Source organism: Macadamia integrifolia, unplaced genomic scaffold (assembly GCF_013358625.1).
Source record: "Macadamia integrifolia cultivar HAES 741 unplaced genomic scaffold, SCU_Mint_v3 scaffold39, whole genome shotgun sequence".
Lineage (NCBI taxonomy): Eukaryota > Viridiplantae > Streptophyta > Magnoliopsida > Proteales > Proteaceae > Macadamia > Macadamia integrifolia.
In genome coordinates this window covers 559,956-582,783 of record NW_024869937.1, presented here as the reverse complement: position 1 = coordinate 582,783, position 22,828 = coordinate 559,956, and the positions used below count along the sequence as shown (strand labels likewise).

Here is a 22,828-nt window from a genome sequence, read left to right as displayed (position 1 = left end):
AAGTCCTTTCCCGCTCGATCCAATCCTCCACTGATCAACACCTAATCTCCCCCATCCCCAAATGTAGAGCCCTTTCGCTAGCCCATCTGACTTTTCCTGATGATCTCATGATCTTCTTTAAAGCTGACCCCACCTCTATTACCAACATTATGACCTCCCTTCACCTTTTTGAGTCCCTCTCTGGCCTGAAAATCAACCTTCTCAAATCCAACCTCTTCCTCTCGGTTGTTCTGATGTGCGCCAAGCCCATCTCCTTGCAATCTCTAGCTTCTCTTTGGGATCCCTTCCTGTGAGATACCTTGGCCTGCCCCTTATTTCCTCACGTCTCTCCTCTCACCACTTCTCCCCCATCATTGACTCCATCAGGAAGAGGCTTCACATATGGAAAGGCATGCTGCTCTCCTATGCTGGCCGCCTTGTTCTCATCCAATCAGTCCTCCAATCCCTCTACCTTTATGGTCGGGCATCTTTTTACTCCCCACTTCCACTTGTAAGGCCATTGACTCAATCCTCTGTGCCTTCCTGTGGAAAGGATCCGATGCCACCAGATTCCTCCACCCTATGAGCTGGTCCAAAGTTTGTCGTCGAAAGGCCGAAGGTGGTTTGGGTCTCCGCAAAATCAAGGACGTCAACTTTGCTGCTATCCTCAAACTCATTTGGAAGATAGCCTCTAAGCAGCGAATCATCTGGGTCTCTTGGATTTACTCTGTCCCTCTAAAAAATGAATCCATTTGGATTGTCTCTCCTTCCCTTGATGCTTCCTGGAGCTGGCGTGGTATCCTCGAGTCCAGACCCCTGGCCCTCTCTGCAATCTCCTACACCATTGGCAACCGCTCCTCTACTCTTATCTGGCTTGACCTTTGGCACCTGGTTGGAATCCATCTCCCCTTGGTCTCCCCTGGAATCATTGCTTCCTCGGGCTCTTGTCGCTCTGCTATGGTGGCCTCCATCCTTTCCCACAATGGTTGGAACCCCCCCATCTCCCTCTGCCCTTGGCTGACCTTTGGTCCACCCTCCCATCCCCTGGTCACAGAGGGTTCCAAGATTCAATAACTTGGAAGCCCTCCCCCTCAGGCTTATTCTCATCCGCCTCTGCTTGAAACTTCATTCGCTCAAAAGACCCTCTTATCCCTTGGAGGAATCACCTGATTTAAAGGGCACATCCCTCGCTATAGTTTCACCGCTTGGCAGGCTCTCTCCTACTGCCTCTCCACGTAGGCTTTCCTCAATTACCGACACATCCAGGTCCCTACCTCCTATTGTTTGTGTTGGAATGGCACGGAAGATGTGGATCATCTTTTCTTCTCCTATCCTTTTTCCTCCTCCCTTTGGAAAAAAGTCCTCTGCTCCTGCTGGCCTTCCCCCTGGCCGATCCTCCTCCTCCCTAGGGAATGGATTTGGATTGACATGACCTTTAGTGGCTACACTCCACCATTTGTGTCATCATTGGAAAGCTTGCCTTTTGTGCCACCATCAACCACCTCTGGATGGAACGTAATCTTCATAGATGGACCCCCAACTCCCGTTCCTTCGAAGGGATTTGGAAAGCCATATATTTTGATGTTACGTCTAGACTCAGATCTTTGCGTTGCAGACCAGTTCGTGACACCCCAAGGAACAGGCTCATTGTTGTCTCCTGGGGCCTCCCTACGGATACCATCCCCCCCAATTGATGTTTCCCTTGGTTAGGTTGTTTGGGGCCTAACCTCTTAGTCCTTTCGGGTTTGTTCCTGTTAGCCCCCCCCTTTTTTCTCTTGTATATTCTCTTCCGATTGGCAAAATGGTCTTTTGCTGTCAGTGGGTTGGTTGTACCTCTTAGAGGATGATTTGATCAGATCCTCTTCCTCTAGTGATTTTTTTATACAAGTATTCATGGAATGTAGTTCTATCACACCAAGTTTCTTACGAATGTCATGCCTTAATCCTAATTTGAAATGGGATATAAGTAGTTCTTCATCTTCATGATAGGCACCTGTACGTGAAAGCAATTCATTAAATCTTTTAACATATTCTTCTATAGTCATAGTATCTTGCCTGAGGGTATTCAACATGTCATAGAGTCGATGTCTGTATGTCAGTTGTAGGTACCTATCACTGAGGATCAGCTCAAGTCTTCCCAACTGCGAGGTTCTTGATGCCTACGCATAAGTTTATCTTCTTCAGCTCTCCACCAGTCCTTAACTCCACCTGTTAGCTTAGTGATAACTAATAGGACTGTCCTTTCTTTAGGCATACTATACCAACGAAAATAATCATCAAATGAGTTCAACCAATCATGGAAGTAGAGGGGATCATGTTTTTCATTGTACTCTTTCAATTCCAACTTCACCTTATTTGTATCATCCTGGCGAAATTGGTGACCATATTTATCATATTCTTCACCTAGAACTGATAGATTCCTTTGAGCTTGTAAAGTGACCCATCTAGGTACATAGGCAGTGTTGTTGATAGTAGGCTGAGCATTAACTTGGGCAGCAATAGCCTGAGTATTGGAGTGAGCAGCAGTAGACTCTCTTAGTTCTGCCAGTTGTTAGTCATTACCATCCATTTCAGTCGAGGTCTGAAGGATTTCCACACATCTTCCAGGGTGATTTGTTTGGAGCTTTCTTCAGCCATGGCTTTGATATCACTTATGTAGGAGTAAGTTACAGCCTTACAGGTAACTGACCCCAACAATTGATAACCACAAACAACACAACTAGTAACCCAATAGTAACAAATTACCCTTAAAGATGCTTAAGAAGAAAAGAAACAAAACCCAAGAATAACCCACAAAAGCCTAAAGGCACCCAACAAAGAAAACCCAAGAGAAACTTCAATCGGCCAGGAGAGAGAAACTCACCTGCGATAGACCCAGGGAGAGAGAGGGGCGGCTGCAGCTGTGGAGCTCAGAATGAGCTGCCTCTGAGCTCCACTCCTGGGCGTAGGCAGTCCTTAGGAAGGGTACAAAAACCTAAAAGGTTGAAGGACTTCCGACGGTCGGATGCTGAGATATTCACTTTCTTGAAAATAAGACCTAGGAGAGAATTGCCAGAGTTTTGCAGTGACAGTAGTTGGCAGCTCTGAACAGTCTTCTAAAGTGGATCGAGTGGTCCCCTTGGGATGTAGAACAGACCCTCAAAAGGTCTTGCAGATCAGACTTCAGCTGTAGGCAGAAGAGGAGATCAATGGACTTCAAGAGAGGAGTGTTCTTGCTGGTCGATCTTCAATGAACTGGTCTGATTTCTATGGTATTAATAGTAGCAGCAACAGTGAACAGAAATAGACAATCGACTTCAGTAAATTAGAAGAAATATAAAAGGGAAAGTGGGGGAGGAGTGGCTATCTCGGCCCGGGCTTCTCATCCGCAACTATCCCAGTTGTTCTAAGCAATTGACTGCAACTTTCTTTTATTCAAATTTGAAATTATGAGTACATAAGCTCCTCTATTTAAAGAGGGAAGAATAACAATCATAACATAATTAGGAGCTGGTTTCCAAATAGGACTAGACACACCTAGTAGGATTTGGACTCATAATAGGACTAGGATTATAACTCTAACATGGAGTAAAATAATTAACTAATAGTCCATATAGGACATTACAATCGGTGGGCCCAATGGGCCTCACTTATTAAACAATTAATTAAATTCCTATAGCTAGAATCGATGGGCCAAATGGGCCCTTATTCTAACAACTGAATCAGCCACTTGAAGTGGACTTAAGTGTGGATCGATAGGCCCTTCTTGGCTGGGCCTTTCTTCCTCTGATAGATCCTCCCGAAGTGTGGATCTACATCACCGAGCCACTAGTGGAGTGACGAAGGAGGCCTACCTCTTGGGTATATTGTTCGAGTGGAGAATGTATAAAAAGTATGTAAGCTTTTTGCAAAACAATAATGGTTTGAAGCAACACTAAGGGAATGGTTTGATAAATTTTGCAAAGTTGATGTTAATTATAGCTTCACACAGTGCTACTCTGATCACTTTGTGTTTGGTTGGCTAAGGAGATTGCAGGCAAACGTAAATATAGATATTGATTGGTAAGCTCATTTATCTTACTGTGAATTGGCTTGATATATTGTTTTCTAATGTTATAAGCTAGTTCATAGAGAAACCTAAGAAGGCTCACTAGGAGGCAACATGTATTTTGAGATATCTTAAGGGTGCTCCAGGAAAGGGTTTCATTTGTAAACTTCATAACCATTTTGATCTTGTCGGTTACTCTAATGCTGATTGGGTAGGAGCTGAAGGTGATAGCAAGTCGACCAATAATTACTGTACGTTTGTTGGCGGTAATCTTATTATTTTGAACAATAAGAAACAAGCTACAATGCCTAGGTTTGATGTTGAAGCTAAGTATAAAGCCATGTTTCATATTGCAGCTGAATTTATATGGTCAAGTCACTTATTCAGGAGCTTGGATTTCCATTGAACAAGCCTATTGACATGTATTGTGCTAATCAGGCAGTTATCTATATTGCTAATAATCTCGTCTTTTATGAATGAACTAGAGCTTATTGAAGTTGAATGTAATTATGTGAGAAATGTTGTGATGCAGAAGTTGATTTCCATTCCATTTGTCAGTTCTAGTGATCAGTTTGGTGACTTGTTTACCAAAGCTTTATTTTGAAATGTGTTTCTTCGAGGTTGTTCCAAGCTGGGCATGAGAGATATACAATCCAACGAGGGGGAGTGTTAAAGTTATACCGCAACGAGTGTTTTTCATGATGGTTCTTATGTGTCGGGGGCATAGTTTTTAAGGTGCTGCTAAGGCGTCGCCTTACTAGCGCCTTGGCGCTGATGCGGTCTAGAGATGGTAAGGCAATGCTCCGCCTTATGTGAAGTGACACCTTATGGGTTTTTTTTTTTTTTTTTTAAATACATTTTAAAATTACTTGATGAAGATTCCAAATATAGATTTTTTATTTGTAGGTGTATGGTTTTGTTAACACTTGAGATGTGTGGGATCAGCTTTACTCCACTAAAAATAACCAAAACAAACAAAACAAAAACACGATACACAAACAGGGTTTGGATTTTGTCAAGGGTTTTAAGAGAGGGCTTTGAGAAGGAATCAAGGAACAAGGAAGAACCACTGATCCAGGTGACTATTTTGCTCCGGCAGCGGTCAGCTTCATTCTTCTTTGACAGGAGTAGAAATATAGTAGATGACCTTAGGGCTTAGACACTCATTTTGGCATCACAGAGGTAAGTATAATAAATATTTGTATTTTATATTTCTTTTCTTTATATTTATAATTTTGTTTCATAATTATGTATTTATATTATATGTTAATATGTTGTGATGATTGATGATTGAATATTGATGATTGATGAAGATGAACTTAGTTTATTCACTTTATTGATTTGTTTTCTTGATGAATATTTTACATTGGTATGAATTTGAACCTTTAATATTTATTTAACATATGAGTAATAGGATTCAACTAGGATTTGAGCCAAATAGATTGGTTTATAAAAAAAATTACACAGGAATGCTTTAGTCAATAAGGTGACGCTTTATGCTCGCCTTATCGCTAAGGCACTCCGAAAGACCCTCAAACGCCTTCATCGCTTACCGACTTAAAAACTATGGTCGGGGGCAACGTGTGATTACTCATATGTTGAGGGGATTGTTGTAATCAACTACATTATTATGATTATGAATATGTCTTTAAGCTGGTCTAGTTTAAAGGTCATATTCCTCGCCAGAGCTTCACTCTCTGGCGTTGCCTGTCCAGCTGTCTTCCCACCCAATCCTTCCTCATTCACCGCCATATACCTGCCAATCCTTTTTGCTTCTTATGCCCCTCGAGCACTGAGGATATCCCCCATCTCTTTTTCTCTTGCCCCTTTTCCTGCCATGTCTGGAAATCTGTCATTTCCAAATGCTGGCCTTCTAGAAGATCAATCCTCCTTTTTAACAGAGAATGTATTTGGGTAGCCATGTCCTTCTCTGGTTTTACCATTTGTGACACTGTCGGTAAATTGGTCTTTTGCTAACCTATAAACCATCTCTGGATGGAGCGCAATATTTAGAGTTGGACTGCCAAATCTAGATCCCCAAATAAGATTTGGAAATCTTTCTCCTTTATGTTGCTTCCAAAGCCCAGGCCCTCCTTCCTCGGCATAATCGTCCTGTCCCTATCTCCCCCAGAAACTCGCATATCATTTCATCTTGGAACCTTCAGGTTGCCATCTCCCAACCCCCCAAACTGCTTGTAGCTTACCCGTCCGCCTCCGCCCGCCCCCCCTCTTTTGGTCTGTGATGGTTTTGTATAAGTTTTTATTTTGCTCCCCTTGGGTTGCTTCTCCTTGTTGGCTTAAGCCTCCCTCCCCCCTTTTTCCCCTTGTATATTCTTCTTCTCTTGGTAATGAATTATTTATTCATAAAAAAAAAAAAACTCGCTAATTGACCAGCTTCTGTTTTCTCCCCTATTCTCTCTTCTCTTCTCTTGATCAACATAAGGAACTTGCTAGTGCTTCTCTGATTCTGTCACACTATATATTGATGAATGGTTCAATATAGTTGCGACTTGCTCCTTGAACTAATCAAGGAATAAAACAAATCAACAAAACCAAGAAGAAGCCGATGGAAAGGAATCTGCTGCTAATGCATCAACTGGTTGTTTTTGAACAGCTTTTGTAATTCAACCAAGGAAACTATCACATGGACAGTTCGAAGGTCTGTTCAGGACATGTTATTTCTTATGGAGTTGAAATTTTGATTCTTGTATTTCAAATACTATTTATTTATGTAATGGTTTGTACAAAGTTACAAACTATGCCTTGTATTAAATGTAATTATATCTAATTTATAAACATGATCATTTGATTTTTTTAACTTTTAGTAATTGGTCTTGAATGGTCTTATGGAACGCTTATGCACATTTTTTTTTTGTTACTTTGCAGGTGCAAAGGCCTCGGATAGAACCTATAATCTACCGTGATCTTTTCTTGTTTCGTACGCTTGCTTCCTTCTTGAACGGAATTAGTCTACAGAAACTGGGATGCAATGCAGAGCTCATGGTTGATGAATTTGGTGAGAAGCTTCTAGAGGAACTTGATTATACCTTGGTAACTTTCTGGATACTTGGACAATGTTTTTAGTTACCGTGCAAAGTATATTGTACTTGTGAGTTATTTAAAGCTAAGATGTAATTGGGTGTGTATATAATCATAAGGACCCTCTTGGCTCTGTAGCCTTGTTTAGTTGTTTATGTGCATGAACTTAATAAGTGAATGTCAATTTCAAGTAAAGTGGGTACTATGGTAGATTTTTTTGTAGTTTCGGTTTTTTCCTTTACAATTTTTATTTACTCTTTGATGTTGCTCTATTAGGAGGCTAGAAATATTGAGGATTTTCTGGAGAACTTCAAGAATGATCCTACTGTCAAGATTCCTTGGGTTTATAAAAAGCTTTCAGGTCCACATGTTTTAGTAATGGAATGGATTGATGGTATCCGGTGTACTAATCCACAGGTTAGTATGTCAAAATAGATGGTGACATGCATCTGTTTATGGTATACTTCATCTCCTTGAATTCAATCTCATGGAGTATGAATCTTTATATATTGAAATTTTGTTTCCTTCTCTCTGAGGTTAATTCCTTGGTTCTATTTTATTTCCTTAAATCAAATGGCATTCACCGCAGGCTATTAAAGAGGCAGGCATTGATGTAAATGGATTTTTGACTGTTGGAGTGAGTGCCGCCTTGCGACAATTACTAGAATTCGGATTGTTTCATGGAGATCCACATCCTGGAAATATCTTTGCTATGCGTGATGGCCGTATTGCATATGTAGACTTTGGGAATGTTGCTGTCCTCAGCCAGGTAATGGCTAACTTGAGATACACTTTTTAAGGTCCATTTTTGGGTGATGAATTGGTTGATTGATGTGAACCTAGGATTGAAGTCCAATGGATCCATAAATTGGACATATGGAGGATATGTACTCAATTCAACTCAACTCAGCCTTGTCCCAACTGAATGGGTCAGCTACATGGATCCTTTTTCTCCAATCACCTTTATTCAATGCCATACTTGTTACTAGTCCTAAGTTGTGGATGTCTTTTTTCACCACTTCTCTTAGAGTCATTTTAGTCCTACACATGTCTCATTTAGCTCCTTCAATCTGATTCAAATCCCTCCGTACTGGAGCATTCAAAGGCCTCCATTACGCATGCCCATTCCACCTCAAATGACTTTTTTGCAACTTATCATGTATCGGAGCTACCCCTAAATTACCATTAATTTGCTTAGTCCTTATTTTTTCTAGTGTTACTATTCATCCATCTCAACATCTTGATTCAACTACACCAAGTTTGTTTATATGTTGTTTCTCCACAACATTCAGTTCCATATGTAATTACTGTATCATATAACTGTCTGATAAACTTTTCTTCTTAGTTTTAAAGAATTACATCAATCACACAACAATTGGTACACATCCCTCTACTTCATCCACCCTATTTTAATTCTTTGTGTAACATCATCTTTTATTTATCTTTTATTTTTGATTGAACCTAGGCACATAAAATTTTCACTTTGCGGTATCTCCCTATGGTCAATTTATACATTACTTTCAGTCTTATTGTTACTAAAGGTTTTTTATTTGGGTCAATTTGAAATTAAATAACAAGGGAAAAAAAGGGGTTGGGGGGCTGGGGAGGGGAGGATGAAGTCAAAATAGACAAAGGAAACCACCCAGAGACATATCAGAGTAGATGGCGTTCCAAATCTTGTCAAAGGGTTTGGAGTTGGAAGTCTATCTACGCATATTGCGTTCCCTCCAAATGTGGTTAATGGAAGCCCCAGCGGCGAGCTTCTAAGCAATATCGCAGTTAAAGCTGCTTCCAAAGGTCATGTCAACCCATATCCATTCTCTTATAAGGGGAAGGGGTCTTCTCCTAGCAGGCCAGCATTTGGCAAGGACACACTTCCAGATTGTGGAAGTTACACACCATATACTCTGTTTTTGCGCTCCTCATCTTAAAGTCTTTTGATTTCAAGGTTAATCACTATAATTCCAACTTTACATTTATCCCTATTTCTGTTTCGTCCACCAAAACAATATTGTTAGCAAAAATCATAGACAGGGAAGATCTGTCCAATGCAGAATTAGCCATTACCTTTTTTTTTTTTTTTTTTTTTTTCTGCTGAAAAGAATTAGCCATTACCTATATAAGGCCCAAGGTGCAATGTTGTCCACCCAAGATCCCAAGTAGTTTCGGGTGAATCGCAGGCCCAACATATTCAACTCAATTAATTGAAGATTGGGATTCACTCCGTTAGTTATTTTGGAATCTAAAATTAAATACCATCCACATCTCCTAAGTTGGGACATGATATGGGATTAGGTCAACAAACCCTTACCCTAGTGATTAACATTCATAAATTACAAAGTCCATAGTTCAAAAAAATTAGAAAATCTAGAATTGAATGGGCTTGAGTCAAATTTCCAGAGATTAGCTAGACTTTTAAGGTGAAAAAAATTAGTGATGAGATGCCCTAACTAATGAGATTTGATCCTTCAAACATCAAAGTCATTTGGATTCCGAAGTCCCATAACCTGCCAAAAGCTAAAAGTGCTTCGAATTAAGTCTGCTTGATCTGAAATTTTAGCTTATGATATTACTCATATGAAGTGTTTAACCAGCTAGTTGAGTCCAAATGATAAGTCCAGGTGGGTCTAAAATGTAGTCATATCAGACTGACATAATTTCATTTTTTGAAAACTAGCCAATTTTAGAATTTTTCCTGCGGGGAGAGCAAAAAAGGCAAAAAAGGTCATCTAAAAAAAAAAAATAAATTTCAGATCTGGAAAACAATATATTCTGGTTGTCCGACGGACCTACAAGTTGAATGTTGTCCAATAGATTTTAGAAGCGATAAAGATGTACAGTGGTGATTGGAACACTCATGGGAAGTCATTAAAAAATGGAACTCATGTAATACTGACAACAACAGAATTAGAAGGAGAAATATCATTTAATACAGAGAGAAGTTTGGTTTTTGTGATCTCATGAGACCCCCCCCCTTTTTTTTCCCCTTTATATTCTTCCTCTTGGTAATGAATTATTTATTCATCCAAAAAGGGAAAAAAAAAAAAAAATACAAAGAGAAGTTCTCAGAAAACTCAAGCCATCTCAGTTCAGTGATTCCTTGTGTTGAACTCCATGTAAATATAGGTTAAAACCTTTAAAAAAAAAAAGAAAAAGAAAAAGAAAAAATAGGTAACACAGAAACTTGCTAAATCTATACCAAGTGCCCTCTTGTGAATTTTACTCCATCTACAAAAATATTCCCGAACTTTAGAGAATGACCAAAGTATCCCCAACTTGTGAACAATTTACACTTGTACAATTCCTTAAAACATCACTAATGGCCCTTAGAATCCTCTCATTTTGTTGAGCTCCTCTGAATAGCCATTGATTAGTTGACCTTAAAAGAAGAATATGCACTCTATTTTTTTTTGGATGAATAAATAAATTCATTACCAAGGAGGAAAAGAATATACAAGGGGAACAGGGTGGATCACAAACATCTAGACACAAGGCTGGGGCCCAGAGGCACACAAAAATGATTCATCAGTTGGGGGGAGATAATAGATACTGGGAGACCCTAGGACACAACAGTGAGCCAGTTCCTTGAGGTGTCGGTGACTGAACGATGGGTAAGACAGCCAAGTTTGGAGCTAATATCAAAGTAGATGTCTTTCCAAATCTTATCAAGAGAGAGAGTTGGAAGTCCATCTATGAAGATTTTGCTCCATCGAGATATGACTGATCTAGCAAATGGCGAACTTCCTAGATGTAGCACAAATGGACAATCCACAGAAAGTCATGTCCACCCGGATCCATTCTCTACTCAACGAAAGGATTGGTCTGCGACATGGCTAGCAATTACTAAGGACTCTTTTCTAAATGGTGGAAGAGAGGGGGAGAAAAGATGATCAACATCTTCGATGCCATTTCAATAAAGGCAGCAGTAATGGTAGACCTAGATGTGCTGGTGGATGAGGAATGACTGTGTAGGGAGGCAGTTGGATAGAGCTCACTAGGCTGTGAAACTGTGGGGGGATGTGGCCTTTAAACCAGATTATGTTTCTCCAAGGGATGAGGGGACCTTTGCATCAAATGAGATCCCAGGTAGAGGCTGAAGAGAACCGTCCCAAGTTGGACGAGGTCCAGATGACTAAGTCGTCCCTACATCTGTGGCCAGCGGAATGGAGGGAAGGGAGGCCCAACGGTTAGCAAGAGGAGAGGAGGGGGAGGGGTCCAAATACTAAGAGATAAAATAGAGGAGACTTTGGCAATTTGACTTAAACCTGAGGAATAGATAATCTTTGGTGTTACCAGGGAAGAGGATACTCGAAGGGTGCCATGGGTCCAACCAGAGAGAGGTCTTGGAACTATTACCAATGGAGTAAGTAATGGCTCCTAGGGATTTAGGTCTGGAGGAGAGGATTTTACTCCAGATCCAAGAGGCATCAGAGGAGGGAGAGACGGACCAGAGAGTCGTTTTTTGAGGAGGGAGGAGTAGACCCAAGAGACCCAGATACTATTGCTCTTGGAGGCAATCTTTCGGATGAGCTTGAGAATGCCAACATAGTTGACCTCCTTGATTCTCCTAAGGCCAAGCCTACGTTCAGATTTGGGAAGACAAACTTGATTCCATCTCAAAGGGTGGAGAAATTTAGAGGAGTTCGAACCTTTCCAAAGGAAAGAGCAAAGGAGACTCTTAATAATTTTAATGGAAGAAGCAGGGAGCACAAAGATACCAGTCCAATAACGGTGTATGGATTGGAGAAAAGATCGAATAAGGACAAGGTGCCCCGCGTAAGAGAGGAGTTTGGCCTTCCAGAGTTGAAGCCTCTTTATAAAAAGGTCTAGGATAGGAGAGCAATGGTGGGTAGAGAGCTAAGTAGTGATGGGGGGGAGGCCAAGATATTTGACAGGGAAGAAGCTTAGGGAGAACCCTGTGATTTAGAGAAGAAGGGATTGGATGGGATATGAGACTCCAGAGAGAAAGAGATGATTAAAGAGGTTGATGCAATGGCCGAAGATGGATATTCAAAGAGGTGGAGAGAGGACATAAAGGAAGAGATAGAAGAGGGGTCCACATTAGAGATGATCATGAGGTCATCAGTAAAGGCTAGGTGGGTGAGGAGGAGGGGTTTGCATTTAGGAATGGGGGAGACGAGGTGAAGGTCAGTGGAGGATTGGATGGAGCAAGAAAGCACCTTAAAGGCAATAGAGAATAAGGGAGAGGGGACAACCTTGCCTGATACCAACCGAGGAGGGAAAGTAACCGGCGGGGCTACCATTGATGAGGATGGATAAGGAGGGGGAAGAAATGCAAGAAAGGATCTAATGGACAAAAGTGGGCGAGAAGGACATCTGAATCAAGACTCTGGAGATGTAGTCCCAGCAGATAGAGTTAAAAGCTTTGTGGATGTCAATCTTGAGCAGGGAAATAGGGTAGCATGGGAGTGGGATTTTCTGTCAAAATCTCTGACAATCTCATGGAAAAGAATGATATTATCAGTGATGCTTCTGCCTGTAATGAATACCAATAACAAGGGAGTCGATAACCCTCTAAATTCTGTTGGCCAGAATTTTAGCGATGAATCTATACAAAAGGTTGCAAAGAGAGATGAGCTTGAAGTTAGGCAGGGAATCAGTCTCGTCTTTCTTAGGGATAAGACAGAGGAAGGTATAATTAATCCATTTGATCTGGCAAAAGTTAAGGACGAAGCTTCTGATGGCAAGGATGAGGTCATCACTGATGATGCGTCGGCAAGAGGAGAAAAAACCCATACTGAACCTATCCAGCCCAGGGGCTTTGTCGGATTTGTGGGAGAGGACAGTAGCTAAGATTTCATCATCCGAGGGAATGGCCGGAGGGAGGGGAGGAGGTGTGGGGGAATGAATTTGTTCAGAAGGTGGGGGGATGGGGGAGTGGGGGACACAGGGTGCAAACATCGTCAAAGAATGGGGCAGCCACATTTTTGATATATTCGGGGTGGTGAAGGGGGGAGCCCATAGTTTTTAAGGCGTTGGTAAGGCGACTTGGCGCTGATGCGGTCTAGAGATGATAAGGCAGTGCTCTGCCTTACGTGTAGTGGCTATGGCGGTCGCCTTATAGCATAAGGCGCTATAAGGCATCGACGCCTTATGACGACTTATGACAAAGACGGTCGCCTTATGGGGGTATTTTTTTAAAACAGAGTTTTAAAATTGCTTGATGAAGATTCCAAATTAAATTTTCTCATTGGCAGATGTATAAGTTTTGATGCACATGTGATGCATTGGATAAAAAACTTTATAACTTAAAAGACAACCCCAAATCGCATCTCTTTGTCTCCACTCCAAATCGCAAAACCCTAAAGCCGACGGCCTCATTCCCTCGTCCCTCCTCCTTCGATTCTTAACTTCTCCGGCGACTATTATTTTGCCCCGGCGACTATTATTCTCCTCCGGCAGCCTTAGGCCACCTCTGGCGACCTCCGGCGAAAGTTTCTTTGACTCTTTCTAGGTATGTTATTGTTTATTTTTCTATTTTCTGATTTTTCTTATCTTTTTTTTTTTTTTTGTCTTTTTCCTATTCCGTCTTCTCAATTTCTCATTATATGTAATATGTTATGATGATTGATGATTGAATATTGATGATTGATGATTGATGATTGATGATTGATGAAGGTGAACTTAGTTTATTCACTTTGTATTCTTGATGAATATCTTACATTGGTATGAAGTATGACCCTTTAATATTTATTTAGCATATGAGTAATAGGATTCAACTATGATTTGAGTCAAATAGATTGGTTTTATAAAAAAATTACACAGGAACACTTTAGCCAATAAGGTGATGCTTTATGCCAGCCTTATCGCTAAGGTGCTCCGAAAGACCCTCAAACGCCTCCGTTGCCTTACCGCCTTAAAAACTATGGGGGAGCCTTTTATGGAAATGAGTTTGGTGATGCAATTAGCATTAGTCTTGGCTTTGAGAGATAGGTGAAAGTAAGAGGAGTTGGAGTCTCCAAGCTTTGGCCATTTATTATGGCATTTTTTTCCTGAGGGAGCTTTCTTCCTGAGCGAGGAGGGAGGAAAGCTCAACTGAAATGACTTTTTCCTCTTCTGCCAGGGTTACATTGAGGAGGTCCAGCTGAAGGAGAGATTGGATAGCATCTTTTCCTTGTCTTTGCAAGAAGAGACTTTGGAAGAGATATTTCCAAAGGAATTAGAGTTCCATATCTTAAGAGCAGATTTGACATTCTTGAGCTTCCTCGTAAAGGCGACAAGGGGAGTGGAGAAAGCTTGGGCAAGGATTGCCCAAGCTTCATGGACAACATGGAGGAAATCATTGTAGAGGGTCCACATGTTAAAGAATTTGAAGGGCTTGGGGCCAAAGGAGGTGTGAGGGTGGACAAGAAGGGAGATAGGGAATGATCAGAGATGCCAGGGAGGTCAAAACAGGTATGGGAGGAGGGAAAAGGAGTCAAGCCAAGCCTTATTGACGAGAACCTTGTAAAGCTTGCAAGCAACCCTAGCCGAACCACTCCTATAGTTTTGCCTGGTGAACTTTGCACTAGACCATCTTAAGTCATTCATGGCAATGTTATCGATGTAGTCATTAAAGGACTCAATCGAAGGGAGATCGATGGGGACTCCCCCAACCTTCTAATGACTAACTCTAACAACATTAAAATCGATCGCAGGCCCCAAGGGGGGCAGTGGAAGGGGCAATGGAACGAAGAGCAGACCAGCGGGAAAGCCTGTCTTGTGCACTGTTGATAGCATAGAATTTGAAAAAGAAAGGAGAGGGGCCAGAAGGGGAGGAGATGGAGAGATGGATGGCTTGAGAAGAGGAGATGACAGAGATGTTGAGGAGAAGGGGACTCCAGAGAACCCATGCTCGTTAGGGCAATGAGCATAGTTAGAGAGGAAAGACCAGGAGGGAGCAATAGAGGAAGCGATACGGGTAGCATTTTAATGACATGGTTTTAAAAAGACAACAGAGGGACGCAAGAGTGGAATAGAGAGAGGAGCGGATGGAGGCATGCTTGGCGGGGCAGTTGAGGCCACACATTCCAGATGGTCCAAGGAATCATTTGGAATAGGGGGTTGGGCAAAGAATGCTCCGAGGAGTGAAGATGGTGGGAGTCCTAGACAGAAGGATTTTTATGTCTTCGGTGGTACTCGTTAAAGGGGGAGGCCAAGGGAGAGGGGGCCACAACCAGGGCATAGTTCTATTGGAGATAGCCGAGGATCTAATCGAAATGGGAATCTTCAGGTTGGCGTGGCCGCTTCAGATGCATGAAAGCAGTCGGGGGTAGCTAAAGGAGCTATTGATAGTGACTGATGAGGTAGTGGTATGGCCAGCACCTTTTCTTGCAGGTCTGCGAGTGGAGGAAGCAGCTGGGGTAGGAGGGGCCTGCCCGGACCTTTGAAGAGCAGTCGCAGTGGTCTTAGGAGGAGCCTGAGAAGACTTGATCTTTAAGGGAGGATGGCTAGCACTAGAACCTGTTGTAAGCCCAGGGAGGTGAGCTTCTGAGTTCCTTGGCTGGAGGCAGGGATATGGGCAGCAGATGGCCCCGGGGGAAGGCTAAGGGAGGGATCTTTGGCAATAGTCGGAGCAACAGTAGGGCCTGGCAGATGGCCAGGTATGAGAGGAGCTACATGCCCTGGCAGGAGGCCAGCGACAGACTTTGGTGGAAGGCCAGGGGCAAGATCCAAGGATGAGCGGGCTTCTTCGAAAGTAGCAGGGGCATCTCCGTCAACGGGAGGCGAGGAGACAACAGGGGCCAAAGGGTTGAAATTGATGCCTTCCAAGGTATGAGAAGTGGAAATAGCAGGCTGAGGGTCAAAAGGATGGCTAAGGGAGGAGGAGCAGGGGCTGTCGGGTGAGGAAGGTGGCGGGTCATGGCATTGAGGAGGATTGTTGGGTTAAAAGAAAGGTTGGGGTGGGTTGAGATGGATGTTATGATGGACGGGTGGATAGAGGAGGAAGGATAAGTAAAATTGTATGTAGCTGGGTTGTCGGGCAGGTCAGGAGGTAGGAGGGGGTCGGAAGAATGGTTCAGTAAAAGGAGGCTGGGAAGGGTCTGGTCAATAGATGGACCAGGCCACAAAGAGAGAGGGCCAGAAGAGGTAAGGGGGAGAGGAGGGGGAAGACAGTCAGTGGGGGTAAAAGAGTCAGAATGATTAAAAGAAAAGTGAGAGGAGTTAAGAATTATGAGAGGAGGGAGGCTCGTACAAAGGGCTGCATCAGAGAGAGGCGGCAAGGGAGCAGTGAGGGTGACAGGAGAGGAAGCTGGAAAGGAACAAGCATCAACATCAGAGATGGCAGGAGAAGAGGCTATTTCAGTCGAATGGCAGGTGCGAGGGGACCGGCTATCATCATCAGAGCAGGAGGGGTTTGACAGGAGTTCAAAACGATTAAAACCAGCGGGTAGAAGGGGAGAGCCCAACGGACCAACAGACCAACAGATTTGGGACTGGAAGCATGGGAGTTAGGGTTCTCGGAGTGATGAGGCAACACCATGCGGCTTCTGTCCCGGCGAGGCTTTTGACGGTGTTTTCTTCCACGAGCAGAGGTCTCAAGGGATGAGACATGGCCCGAGGGGCCAAGAGCTTCGGTATGAGACTATGAGCAGTGATTTCTTCAGTTGGGGCAGTCTTGGGGGCACATATAGCAAAATTATGCCCAAAAATCTTGCAAAAGGTGCGAAGAGGGCAGCCAGTCGTAGTGTATCACTTGGGAGAAGGAGAAACCTTCATCATGGATGGTGACAGTGTTTGGAGGATCAACATCAGCTTTAATTTCAATGCAAATTCTGGTTAAGGGTAGTTGGTCTTGGAGCCTTGCTCTATGATCAGAATAAAGAGGTTTGCCAATCACTGATATTATGCTGAGCCCTTGAGTACACCGGTAGTGGAGCGGCAAATTTGGGAGAGTGACCCAAACCAGTGTAAATTTGAAGTCCACTTTGCAGAGGGAAAGGTGCTTATCCCATTATTGCTTTCTAACCAACCAACCAGGGGCCACCTTCAAGGGAAAAATTCGTTTCTTCATTCGAAAAGTTGAAGATGAAAGTTCCATTGTCAAAGAGAAATAGAAAGCAAGCCCAGAGACCTTCCATTGCTGAGTGAGTGAAGCCCTCACAATAGGGTAAAGGGGGGGAGGGGGAGACTACCCAAAAAATGACCGATAATGCAATTCTTGCATTTGGCTATCTCAGAGTCAAGAGAGCCCATCGGACAGAAGCCATCCAGCGAGGCAGAGAATCCCTGTAGGTAGTGGGAGGAATGGAGAGGGGAAGGCCAACACGAGAAGCGTGGGTGGATGAGGAGGCAACAGAAACCCAAGATTTAGGGGGGAGGAAGGGACTGGAAGGAGAATGAGGGTTTGGGGGGGGGGACCTGTACTCAGAGAAAGGAGTGGGAATAGTAGGAGGGATGGAGGGAGGGAGAGGAGGGAAGAGGGGGAAGGGTTGGGAGCAGTAATGGTTGAGGGGATAGTAGAGGTGGAGGAGGGAGGAAGGGAGGGGTGCCGATGGTGGAACCCGCCGGAGGGGAAGGGGGCATCAGAAGAGGTAGGGGGGGGAGGGGCAGAGGAGGAGAGAGAACTGAGCCATCTCAGCTTGGTCGAATATGGAGACTCTTTTTTATGCTTGTTTCAAGGGGTATAAGATTAAAACCCCTTGCATCAGTCTCCAAGGAGCAAGCTAGATCCAGTCACCAAATATTGGGGCTTAAAACCTCCAAAACTATTTGGGGACAGAGAATATCTATAACTCTTCAACCTCCTCAGGACAGATGGTCTGGTCAACTTGGCCTGTGTAGGAGGTCATGAGTCATCTTCAACCTCATGTTAAACACTTGAAACCAAGGTCTGTGCAGGTGTTGAACCTTCTTCACCCTTTTTTTCTTAGCTTTCTGTGAACGAAAATTCAATGATCAGCAGGGATTTGGTGGCCCTCCATGAGAGTCTCCGTTAATTCATCAAGGGCCTAGGTCTTGAGAAAAGCCTCTGGGCCTTGCGATATCAACCTCATCCTCGAGGTAGGTCATGTCATCTACTTTGATCACCAGATTTCCTCGAGAAATCAATTTTTTGCTATGATGCTCCAATCTGTGGAGTTTCTTCAAATATGGGATCAACCTCATTCTTGCTGTCCTACTGATGGAAGGTTGTAATTTTAACAGAGTTTGAAGGCCAGCTTTGAGAAGTGTTCAGTGATGATTACATTTTCTCTGGGCTCTTCTAGATGCTCTTTTTTCACATTTTGTAATGGCATGCATGTATTAGTATACTCTCAGTTCTTATATTTATTCAATAGATTAGTTTTATGGTTCTGATCCAAAAGAATGAATAAATTAGTGAAAGAAATTTTCTAAGCCTAAACAACCTATGGATAGAAGGAAATTGCCCAAAGAAACTCCTTGTATTGTAAAAACCTCTAATTATTTAATACATTCACAAACTGATGGTGCTAATGTTGTGCTCCTGATATTTACTCCTTTATATCGACACATGTTACCATTAACACACACACACATATAATATATATATATATATATATATATATAGGGAGGAGGTTAGGTATGCTGCCGGCTCTCCTAAAGCTAGCAGCTCAACCAATGGGAGGACTGGGATGGGAGTGGCATGAGGACTTTTCCAAGGGGAGGAGGAGAGAGATGGACACAGATTTGGGTGTATACCGCTAGCATACCTAGCCTTTTCCCCCATATATATATTAAAGAAACCCTCATGTTCAAAACCAATGGGTATGGATCGCTCCATGGGTGTGTATTTGCATCAGGACACGCATGTGATGTGAGCTTTACTATGCTTAGTGAGGGGATGGGGTTCATGAAAGCAAACACATAACAATTCATTTTGTTATCCACCTATCAAGCAACTACGTTTGGGGTATAGTGCTACTGCAACACATTAGGCAATATCCCTAGGCCCAGAATCGTCCATCAATCTCCCAGCTTTACAAACCTTAGTTGCGAATAGGAGCTTGTCGGTCTCGGAAAGTGCCGTCGGTCACCTAGCAAACCCTAGTAACCTCGTCCTGGCGCCACGGTCCCGGAATCATCCATTGGTCACCCAGGCTTGGTCCGCCTCCAGTAATATTCACATCGTGACCTGGAAGTGGTATTTTGGAAAGTCTCATCAAACCTACCACTTTGGGTTATTTAACACCAAACCCCCTATTGGCAAGAGGTCATAGCATAGGGTAATTCATCCTAATCACATGTAATATACTTGACATTGCATAATGATACAATTAGTATGGTGAATACGGTACCAGATTCATCCATCGGCCACATCGCAATCCATTTCTAAGCCTGGGTCTAGCACAATATACAATTAAGTATGGCGAATACGGTACCAGAATCATCCATCAGCCACACTGCAATCCATTCGCAAGTCTGACTCTAGCACAATATACAGTTAAGTGTGGCGAATACGGTACCAGAATCATCCATCGGCCACACCGCAACCCATATCCCTAGCACTAATGCACACACAAGCTAACTAATGCATAATATGGCGATCACAGTACTGGACTCCTTCCTTGGCCACATCGTATCCCATTTCCCACAATCATTAATGCAAACTAAGAAGTCACAGTTCAACGTATGACAATTCATATTTTTAAAAAGGAAGGGTGCATTTTCCTGATTACATCTGATAACTCAAAACCCATACATCTCTTTCGTATTTGCCTTTTGGCTCTATTATTGGCGCATGGCCGTTTGTGAAAGAGCTTGGTTTCGGCAGATCTATAAAAAGGAGGTCTTAGGTACCAAAATTACAGATCTAATAAGAGGTTATGAATCCTTTTGCTTTTCCTTGTGCTTCATCTCAACAAGATAAATATAATCATAGTTTTCATTATGATCCTACCTTAGTATCTATTAGTAGTACTTTAAATAGTCAGATAAATTGTCAACATATGACAAGAAGCATATGAACATGTGTAACATATAGAAATAGATATGTTGGAAACACTCAAAAGAAAGTTAGACTATCCCCTCACCAAGTCTTGGTGAAGAATTCTCAGAATTTGACGCTTGAAACAACCTTGTTAGGCCTCACCGGAAGTGATTGTCTTTGGCCTCATTGCCTGTGTAACATGTGTTAAAAAGTTCCTTAAAGGGTCACCAAGAAGGGTTTAAGAATAATACAGTATGACTCCATTGGTTGATGCTATCGGTTGATCACCGGTGGGATCTACCAGTGACCAAAACAGAAGCTCATTTCAGAAGTTTTGTTAGACAATCCACCGGTAGATATCACCGGTCGATGATGAATTGTAGGTTGTATCTACTGGTGGCTTGGACAAAAGCTCAATTTCTATCAGATCATCCACCGGTAGATGTCACTGGTCGATGATGTCACATAGGTTGGATTTACCGTGACCTAAATAGAGGCTTCTTTTCTGTCGAATCATTCACTATTAGATGTCACCGATAAATGGGTGATCTACCGGTGGCAGTTCAAAAACTGTTCTTTAGCTCTAATCTGAACCACCCCCAACCTATAGTCATTTTGGCTCCTTGGGGCTTGTAAAGGGCTACCCCAGCTCCCATTTGAGTCTAGTTGATCATATTTTTACTATACGTAACGGGAGTTACGTCAAATCTTTGACTGTAACCCTAAAATGGGGTTTGTCCCTTAGGTGTTTCCACAGTTTGGAAAACACTGCCATTTATTGGGGAGTGTGCAAAGGTTGCAATACACTCAACTCTAAAATTTCCCAATCCTAAAATTAGGGGGAGAGAGGCAGGGTGATGCCCTTATCTGGGTGGAGAGTTGGCAATAAAGGGGGATGGATGCCCAGAAGCTTCTCGTCTTCCTTCTTCTCCTTATTTTTCTCCTCCTTTCTCTCCTTCCCACGTTTTTAGGGGTTCAATAAATGAGCTTCGTAAGGCTCATTTCTATTTATAGCTTATGACCACTGAGGAATGTTTTCCTACCCAATGAGGTTTTTCCAAAAGGATTTAATGCATTTGTCGGGCTATGGGGATCCACTGCCATGACCTCTCAAGGTGTATAAAGTAGTTGGTGGATCCCATGTTGTATGGGGACAAGGGTAGAAGGGTCGATCCCTGAAGTGGCAGCTCCCCACAGATAATTAATGCAAATGGGGACAGACAGATCCACCGGTGACCATTTTTCTGCTGTTGAAACTGAATTTCCCCCACCCCTTCTGTTTACTTCAAGGTTGCTTCCTTAGAGGTTTGTGCATAGCTAAAATGATGAAATTTTACGATGCATACTAGGTTAGAGCAAAGGGGTTAGGTTACTTACTACCAACCCTCCGGTAGCTTGTTCAGATATACCCTCTAGTTCTCTTTGCAACATTTGCACATACATGAAGGGTCATCCTGTCCCTCCAAACAATAGACTGCTACAGTCTACAAGTCACTGGGACTAACACTCTCCATTGCATCACCTATTATAAAAAGTTCAAATTGGACTGGTTTTGGGCACGAGTGTAACAACTGTTCACGTGGCATTGTTCATGTGGTACTGTTCAAGACGACTTGGTATGGCCCCATGATGCCAGTTTGTGTGGGAGAAGTTTTGGGGCCGCAGAATATTTCTTAGTTTCTAATTCCATGTAATGAGTTACCCAGAGGTTAATTTAGATTTAAGTAGAAGTTTCTAATTTTGTTACTTTCTATTTGGCATGTAATTATCATTTTAGTGGATGAGACAAAAGCAGGGATTAACGATAATTTAGAGCTATGGAGATAAACCTTGGCAGCAAGAGGCTTTAAGATTAGTAGGATGAAGACCGAGTATATGAGGTGTAATTTTAGTCACACCATGATAGATAATGATGTGGTGAAAATTGAGTAAAGAGAGATACCTAAGTAACTGTTTTAGATATTTGGGAACAATTATAAGTAAAAAGGTGATATAGAGGACGATGTTTCACAGAGAATTAAAGTGGGATGGATGAAGTGGAGAGGTGCGACCGGAGTACAGTGTGACAGGCGTATCCCTTTAAAGCTTAAATGGAAGTTCTATAGGATTGCTGTACGACTGACTATGATGTATGGGGCGGAATGTTGGGCTATTAAGAAGTGTTATATTGCGAAGCTATGTGTAGCAGAGATGAGAATGTTAAGATGGATGTATAGAAAAACTAGGAAGGATAAAGTATGGAATGGAATTTTTTTGGATGAATAATATATATTAGCCCATGAAGAAAAATATACAAGGGAGAAGAAAAAAAATTGGGGGGGGGGGAAGAAGGCAAACTGCCAGCTAAGGGAACAATCCCAAACAAAAAAAGGAGAAAACCTCTAATGCATACAAGCCCTCAAGGGGAAGGGGTGGGGATAATAGGAGATGGAAGATTCTATGAGTCAATGATGAACCTGTTCCTAGGAGATTCAGGGACCGGGCAGGGCAAGAGGGAGGCAGTTTTGGTGGAGACCTCAAATGAGATGGCGGTCCAAATCTTTTCAAATGAGCGGGAGTTGGACGCCCATCTAGGAAGGTTCCTCTCCCTCCAAATGTGATTGATGGTGGCGCAAAAGGCTAGCTTTCTAATGGTGTCACAAATGGTGGGGCCATGAAAGGTCATATCAATCTAGAGCCATTCCCTACTAAGAGGGAGGACTCTTCTACTGGTGGGCCAATAGCGAGAAAGAACTATCTTCCAGATTGAAGAGAAGGTGTAGGAGAAGAAGAGATGATCAACATCCTCAGTTCCTCTCCATGAAGGCAGCAAGTGGGGGGGAACCGGAATGTGGCGATGGATGAGGAAAGACTAGGTAGGGAGGTAGTTGGTGAGAGCCCGCCAAACAATA

The 22,828-nt window shown here is 42.7% G+C and overlaps 1 protein-coding gene across 1 annotated transcript in view; it reads left to right on the top strand.

The window, feature by feature from the left end:
• Nucleotides 1–22,828, top strand: part of LOC122068434 (protein ACTIVITY OF BC1 COMPLEX KINASE 1, chloroplastic-like) — a 66,978-nt gene that overhangs the window by 24,623 nt on the left and 19,527 nt on the right. The window contains 3 exon segments of the mRNA XM_042632289.1: nt 6,893–7,057; nt 7,322–7,462; nt 7,635–7,814. Coding sequence (XP_042488223.1) covers nt 6,893–7,057; nt 7,322–7,462; nt 7,635–7,814 — 486 coding nt within the window.